Raw genomic sequence first — 8,517 nt, 5'->3', positions numbered from 1 at the left:
ATTCATTTTCGTCAACAAACTAGGAGTGGAGACACTTAATTAGGAGAGGGCAAGACCGTCACATATTTAACATTGAGAACAGCAATGCACTCACAGTAAATAAAATGAAGACGCTTACAGCCGGCATCAAGTATTGCATACTTTATGTTTGTTCCTGTGAATGTAGCTCCTGAATGTAGGACACTACATCCTTGGCCTCCATCCAGTTGAACTTGATGGACTACATTCACCACATCGTCAGTAGCTGTACTAATTCTACTGATCTTTGTGATGACGAAAGAGTAGATATTTATTCTCCGTGTATTATTTCGAAAGACGTCATTTAATTTGATTTCCGTTTGCATTCTCATATTGAGATAGTTCCTCATGTGGTCGTTGGCTTGTTCGCTGAGCCGGGCAATTTGATTGCAAACGTTTCATTACCAATCGAGGTGACACCATCAGTGCGTTATTTAAGAGCGTAGCGGTGTGTAGCAGTTGGTTAATGGTTGTGCGTTGATTAATGTTACTAATGTGATAATATACCTGCTGCTACTCGGGAATGACATTTGATCGCGATTAGCTGTTAGATCGAGCGTTTCCATTGGTTGCTCTGTTATTCTTTGTCCTCATTCGCATCCCCTGCAGTAGTAGTCTGGTCGATGTCCCCGTATGCCAAAATGTTTGCTTTTTCCAGATCAAATTTTTAGCCTTCTTGGTCCTCGTGTATGGAAAATTTCTCATGTATTATGTAAAATAATGTGGAAACTCTCGTGTAAGATCCCACAGAACTAGTTTGAAATGCCTCATTTCAAGTTGCTGACCAAGAAGAATGTACATCATGTTGCTCTTTTTTAGAATAGCTCATGCACTTGGAATTATTAATCCTCAGCTGTGGATAAAGGGGTCAAAATGTTACAGAATGCTCTATTTAAAAGCAAATATTTCCACAGAAAACTAAGAACCATATGCAATTGTCGTCAGTTTCGCCCAATTATTTTGAAATAACACGAACGCATGTCTATTTCTAACAATGTAAAAGCAATGTTGAATTAGTATGAGCTTTAAACTTGTGGGTTCGCTGTCCCAGATCAGCAGGGGTCATTGGGGCGAAAGATGATTCTGATAAGTCGTTTCATAAAACATAGTACCTTGAGGAGCCGAAAAATGCTTTTTAGCCTGCAAATTTGAAGCTTTCTCTTGAGTTCAAAGGGCACATTAGCTTAATTGCAGTTTACCTTTTGTAAGAAATGCAATAGTCCACGCCCAATTGCGTCAAGAGGCGCTATCAGATTACCTCACTGTAAAGTGGGAGATAAAAATTCGCAGAACCGAGACAATACCCATATGTTAGGCAGATTTGGCTCCTGCGGAGTGTTTCGAATTTTTTTGTCTGCCAAAAGCGCATCTGAACGCTCGGGGAAAATTCTCTCTTCAAAAACCGTCAAGTGGCAATTTATGTAGCACCTGTGCTTCACACGCTTCTGTCGTTTTTTTCCACTCCTAAAACCGAGCTTGACAAAAACGTGAAAAGTTTAGGTCATTCATGTTTTGTTGCCTTCAGACATCCTCAGAACTGCTTGACTGGACATCACGTAGGTATAAAGGCGTTTAGCCAATCGGTTATGAGTTGGAAGTAGCATCTGAGTGCCCTCACTAAGCTCATTAAAATGCTGACGCGTCAGTTAGTTCAGGAGCTGTTGAACGCGAACCATAAATCTGAAGGATGTAGCTCTTTGAAAATGACACACAGACCACAAATCTGTTTCGGTGGTCCACATTGTTACAAAACTGAGCACTATGCTTGTTTTCAGCCCTGGCCTTGATGACATGGATTGAAATTTTGCTACTTTTGGGATGACAATTTAATCAAAATTTTGCTTGTTTCGAGACTTACCAAGCGGTAAAGGCAACAACTCTGATGTTTTTATCATAAAAGTCCCTGGTTCTCATCCAAACTGTGAATTGGGGACTGAAAGCTTCAATACCATAGATTAAACCGAAAAAGCCTAACAAATTTTGCGAACTTAGCAGTGAACTCCTCCGTTTGATGAACAGCAACAGATTCAACTGCGATAATTTCTTTTTCTTGAAATACGAATCATCACTCACCCAGTGCCGAAGTGTTCTAAGTCACTTTACTGAGTTAAACGTTGTTTAATCGAAAGGAACCTGAGAGGCAGTAACAAGCTCTTCATAAATTGCTATTTGCTGGCTTATGCAACCATGATCCGGTCAATTTCGGTATACCCACAATGTGCTCGCACGGGAAGTCAGGATAAACGGAAATGAGGCAAAAGTTTATGCTGAGTATGGTGCCCTGCATAGTTCAAAGAAAAGAGCATAAAGGAACCCTCTGTGGTTTTCCGCTTATTTTTTCCTAGCCGCATGCTAGTTACGTATATTAGATAACATTTATCCCTTGTTGCTGGGAAGCTTATGTGATGCTGTATCTCAACCTTTGAAAAGATAATCTAGTTGTAATGACCTTCCCGCATAATATGAACATAATATGCCTTGAACTCGACAGAGCATTCAAGCAGGAACAGCGCAAAGCTGTCCAAATATGAAGTTAGCAACGACAGGCTCTTTCGGATCCCTTAATTCCTAGTTGATGGTACCTACTCCTAGAGCAAATACAGAGATAGCGGACGGAGTTCCATCATGAAACCAGCATTTATTTTGTTTACATCGACGACCAAATCGCGCACCTTTGATAATCTTGCAAGTGAGGTCAAACACACCACGACCCTAACTTTTTACTGAATATCATGAATTGTAGCCCGAGGAGTGGAAATCATGACACGTTTTCGTCGATTCAGAAGAATGGCATTGTTTTTATTTTGCCGATGAGGCACAGGCTGTTGATTTTTATTTAAATTGGAGAGAAAATGTATGAAGACCTGGAGCAGGACTCTATGCACACCCGTAGGAATCGACTTAGTTCTGCCCCCTCGAATAGTGTAGGAGCTACATGAGGACCAGTCGCCAAGCAAATATTGGCAGCGTTCAAAAGAACACATGCGGGACCATGCTAGATATATGGTCAAACACTGCTTACACCTGAACAAAATGGAAATGAATAAGATGGAACGCATTCATGCAGTTGCAACAAGTTTGCTTAAAAGCAAAACCAAAAGTCACCTGAGATCAACTATGACAGTGTTATTTATACACAGTTCTAACACAACCGCTAATAAGACTGCTCTTGTGCTACTTCATGATGTGAACATTGGAATACTAGTTAAGTAACAGAGTGCTTCCGAAATGCGACTGACAAATACCGGAGAAATGCAGCCACAGTTCTAACACAACCGCTAATAAGACTGTTCTTGTGCTACTTCGTGATGTGAACATTGGAATACTAGTTAAGTGACGGAGTGCTTCCGAAATACGACTGACAAATACCGGAGAAATGCAGCTTAATGAACACCATCTTGATAGATCCTCTTCGGCAGAGACATCCTCTGTTCAGGTTGGACTCCGCTGAAAACCCTGACCTTCTGATGGAGAAGATTTTGACAGTTTTACGGACTGTAATGTAATGAATGGACATGACTTTACACTTCGTGAAAACAAACACGACTTATTGATCTAGCGATCTAGTGCGCCAATATGAAGAAGTCTCTCTGAGTGGTTCCCCGTCTGCCTTAACACTTGGTCAACTTGGTGACCTACTCATTTCGCCTGATGAAGCTTTGTGCCAAATAAATAATCACCAATCTCTTCTGAAACGACAAATGTAACTCCTTTCAAACCAATCTGCATGGACGATTATCACAGCAATCGGATGCATACAGCCCATACTACTGCATTCAGTCAAAGTCACATCATCACCTCTCCTTAAGAAACCCAAATATTCGATCTAGTGAAACACGAGTGATTCGTCTCTGCACTCCGCCCACAGGTCACCTGTCAGTTTGCCCACAGGTATGATGACCAACATATGGTGCTTAAGTGGATAAACCCGAATTAGTCAACCCAGCCGAGCAGTCAAACCAACGATGGAAACCACGGTCGAAATCAGCAATATCATATAATGATAGAAATATACCAAATTGGTGTATCATACACAAACTTATTAGCACCTCTACCGTGAATAAGTTAGCTCTTTCGGTCAATTTTGACCCAATCGTGTGCGAGTGATTGCGTACCTCTGATCTTCTGGTACACTTCGATATGTTTATCTCAGGAACATCAGCAAAATTCCAACGTTGGTTCTTAAAACCATTTTTCTGGTAATACGCATGAAGACCAAATCCCGTGACTGATAAGCATCACCCGTCCATATCTCACAATACTTCCCAATCATAGAATAAGATTGCGGAATCTTGATTAATTTGTCTGAATGATGAGCTTCAAGAAGGCCAAGGGTAATCGTGGTCTGTCAATAAGTTCTTAGTACTTACCAGTAGTTTGCAACATCAAGAGGCCTCCTCGTCTTTTTGGTTTGGACGGTGTTATATTTTTGATAACCCCCTTCGACCACCTCCAAGCTGTTTTGTTCTGGAAATGCTCCCTAGGTAGTTGGTTTCCAGAAAAATATGGCCATCCTATTAAATATCAGATGATCAAAATGGGTATATGTCAGTTTAAACACCCATTTGTTAATTTATTTAGTGTAAAGATGGATCTGAAACACTGTCAAGGACCCCGAAACCATGTCATATATACGATTGTGTGCTCACCGGATTAAGGTGAAACCAACTGCAGTGCAGTTGTAGACTAGACATTATATCACTTGACACAGGCTCTATTAAAAAGGAGGTACGATTGTGTGCTCACCGGATTAAGGTGAAGCCAACTGCAGTGACTAGACATTACATCACTTGACACAAGCTCTATTAAAAAGGAGGCCAAACTTGTTCCTGCGACATTTGGGGACGTCTTGAGAGCCTTTGACAATTCTTGTGAGCAACGAAAGCTTCATCCTGAAAACAGCATCCAATTTTTCCTTTCCTTATCCCACTAAAAACGGACAACCATCGTCATTCTTAGGTGTATCGACACTCGAAAGCTACCCACTACACCAACGCTTGTGGTTACTTGTTACCTAAGGCATTTGGAATCAGCTGGGGTACGGTTCTCAAAGCTCTAAGTGATTTATTTTGCTTGCTTGAGATCTTTTACCGGAAGGATCGGGGGCAAAGTCGAAGTTTGATAGCTCTAGCACATTGATGTGTAAAAATGTAAGCTCAGCTGAATAAAGATGCCCCCATCGGGTGTAAGGTGTCTTCACCTGAAATTAACCTCTCTTCTGCCGTCTTTGGGTTTCAGACTTTTTCCGGAGGTCTCAAGTCGAAATGATGTCTGGCCTGGGGAACTCCTTAGTTATCAATAATTCTATGCTGCTTTTATGCTGATGCCAGTGTTTGGATATTCATATGGAATGTTCCGTTTGTATTCTCCGGTCTCCTGTGCATTTGGTCTCACCTCTCATGCTGGTCAAGGTGTTTGAATGGGCCAGTGGTTTCAGTAAAACTGCATTTGTCTGAGAACATTACAGACGATCCTGGACCTCCCCCATCAGCCAAGGAAACAGGTTTGCGTAAACTTGCCTACTACTATGGAGGATAAATAATTTGATATTCCATCGTATGCCTAGCTGCTTTCATCGACTGGAAATTCAGCCAGTCCAAGACTCATAGAGAGCTTAGCTTTACTTCGTACTAGGACCTATAACCAAATAAAATTTCTTCCTAGATCTATCAAAGACTAATGAATGAGCTTCATTTTCGTAAAAAAAAATGATTGTTTATCGTCCTTCAGCATTGGAACACAGAACTATGCGCTTGTCAATTGATCTTTGTAGCTAAAAACTTTGAATGGAGTGACGGGGTAACATGCATTACTAAAAGTGCTGATTCAAGCATTCATATTTCTGCCATTTTCCCCACATACACACATACATGTATGTAATAAATATTATATTATCATTCTATTGCTGTCACTATATCGTCACAATACACCCGAAAGCCATCTTGCACTTGGAGCCTGTCGAAGAGTATGCAACCATTTGTTCCATCAAACCTATACAACGTATTCTAAAGCTACACATTTTCCTATGCAGACCCTCAGACACCACCTTGATTTGAACGACGATGGCGTGATCACACTTCGCGAGTTCAAGGTTGGAATGGGGCTAGTCGAGGATCCCATTGAGTGAGTTTTAGTAAGCTTGGTTGCAAACGGTTGATTATATAAAGGCCCTAAAATGTCTATCAATTCGGATCGGAAGTAATAAGATTAGGCTCGCTTCCGTTTGTGGATTCACCCGTTATACTAAACTACTTAAATAGAAACCCTCGGCCGATAGGTTGGTTGAAACACATCCACAACCACATGATAACCCTAAACCCCAGAGACCAATACCAGACAGTAAGCAGGCAGAGACAGTTTTAAAGCCACCAGATTAACTAACTGGTGAACAGCGGTTATCATACAGCTTGCATCCAATTGATCATTTGTGACTCAGAGTCTAAGAGAGGATGATCAGCTTTCTCGCAACACTGATAAGACGTACTGGCGAAGCACACGTATACTGCTAGGCCGGTGTGACCAATAATTGACTCGATTTGTGCAGCAGTTTTATGTTTATCACACTGGAATGCCCCCATGTCTATTTTCAATCCTCTGAAGACACAAACTGCGAAATATTTCAAAAACAAATGTATCTGCTTGCGGTAAACTGTTTAGATGTATCACTTCAACATCCAATCCAGGTCACACCCAACTGCCAATGTGTAGACGGCTTTATTGGTCGGGACGGGTCAACTGACTTCACCATTGCATATATGACGCAAAGACATGCCATTCATAGGCCCATATGGACGTAGCCAAACATAACCCGATTACCTTTACGTTTTGAGATAAACGATGACCCGCGCTCCCTTGAAGCCAAGCTCTGACCACATCTGTATGAGGACATCACGATGAATAATCGGTTCTAACAGTGAAGCAGGCTCGAATAAATAATGCACAAAACGCAAACCAATTGAATTTGTCAAAGTAATCATTTGAATCCACAGAAACGAACCAGATGGACGAGGAACATACCTCTTATATCAGGCTTATTTCCGAGCATGTATTGTTCTGTGACATCCCACTGTCTGTGGTATTCCTCGTATAACTTATTCAATCATTAATCAGAATGTTGGTCCGCATTTTATTTGTGTAATCATCCGTAGTCACCACCTGTTAGTTACTTAAAATAGGCTTCGAATTCAGACCCATATTTAAAGTTCACGCGCACTGAGAGGAAAATCCACTTATCATTCAGCCCATGTAGCTACGTTTTACCATGATAATGACGACTGGTTTGAAAATTTCTTTTTATCAAGTTCAAAAAAAATGTTACTGAATCAGGGAATAATGTTGCGGCTGCACTTTTGCTGGTTTGCAATGCATAAGGATGGATATGGACGGATGGATATTTCAAGCCCGATAGCCCTACGAATGGCCCTGACCGCCGTTGCCTTATGAAATGCGGTTAGCATGCTGTTACAGGTGATGTTTACTGAAGTGATCGTGACTGAATCACTGTACATTAGCCTCGCTAACATGATGAAATCTCCGTTGAAATTTTGGCCTTCCTCAAAGTATTCCAGGGTGTGACGCGTGTATTTGGAAAAGACAAGTATATTTCATGCTTCTCCGTCGAGTCTTCAGTCAGCGGATACAGCGTTGACGTGGTGCAAGACGTACGAGTAAAAGACCATCTCTCTGTCGGTCACCTCTACGTTCACTCGAGTTATCTCCTACGACAGGTGGAATCGGTTTCACAGAAGTAACGTATTGTCAAACCCGCAGTACTGTCGAGTCATCGTAGATTGAGAACCAATTCCGGTTTCGGTAGGACAGATACTGAAATGCATACGCTGGGATGACACCAAGCACTTCCAAACTTAATTCGACGGATGCCGATGCAGATAGTCAATTGCTTTAGCAAGAGTCAGTGTGGATATGGTAAAAATGTCATTACAAGGATACAAGACTTACCCTCGGGTTTTCCAACAGTCTCATCGAACTACTGAAATTATCACTATTTACACGCACATCGTTTTGTGCTTTCGCTTTTCTGTTAGGTGGAATAACGCTGGTGATGAAAAAATTGTGAAAAAAAACAGTAGTCTGTTCTCCTTAAAGTCATATTCTAATCTTGCGCGACAACCAGTAAGATTCGGTGAGAGCAGTGAGTTTGACTTACAATGCATCAACAAATAGGAACATCAATGATGATTTTGGGAATAAATTCAAGAATAGGGTTAAAGACCATGAAGCGAATTGTTTGCCGCTGGAATTTGGTTCAATTCTCCAAAAGTCGACAAAGAACGGGTATCTCGCCCACATGTTTCTTGTAGGCAGAAACCAGCATGATTGGCTCGTCTTTGATCACATGACACATGCAGAAATATCTATGTACTTTTTGCATACTGTATTATTACAGTTCTTGGGGTTGAAAGCAAAGCTCAGATGATCTAGTCAAAATGGAGAGGCTTCACCTCTTAAATAGAACAGAGAAGGGAGTATAGATGGAGA

General features: G+C 41.3%; 1 protein-coding gene across 1 annotated transcript in view; it reads left to right on the top strand.

The window, feature by feature from the left end:
• Window positions 1–6,043: 6,043 nt before the first annotated feature.
• T265_10872 (hypothetical protein) overlaps window positions 6,044–8,517 on the top strand; it is a gene marked incomplete at both ends in the record, with an annotated part of 8,156 nt that continues 5,682 nt past the window's right edge. The window contains one exon of the mRNA XM_009177366.1: window positions 6,044–6,141. Within this exon, the coding sequence (XP_009175630.1) occupies window positions 6,044–6,141 (98 nt within the window). The remainder of the gene's footprint in view (window positions 6,142–8,517) is intronic.

Source organism: Opisthorchis viverrini, assembly GCF_000715545.1.
Source record: "Opisthorchis viverrini unplaced genomic scaffold opera_v5_422, whole genome shotgun sequence".
In the NCBI taxonomy this organism is placed as follows: Eukaryota; Metazoa; Platyhelminthes; class Trematoda; order Opisthorchiida; family Opisthorchiidae; genus Opisthorchis; species Opisthorchis viverrini.
This window is presented reverse-complemented; position numbering and strand designations above follow the sequence as displayed.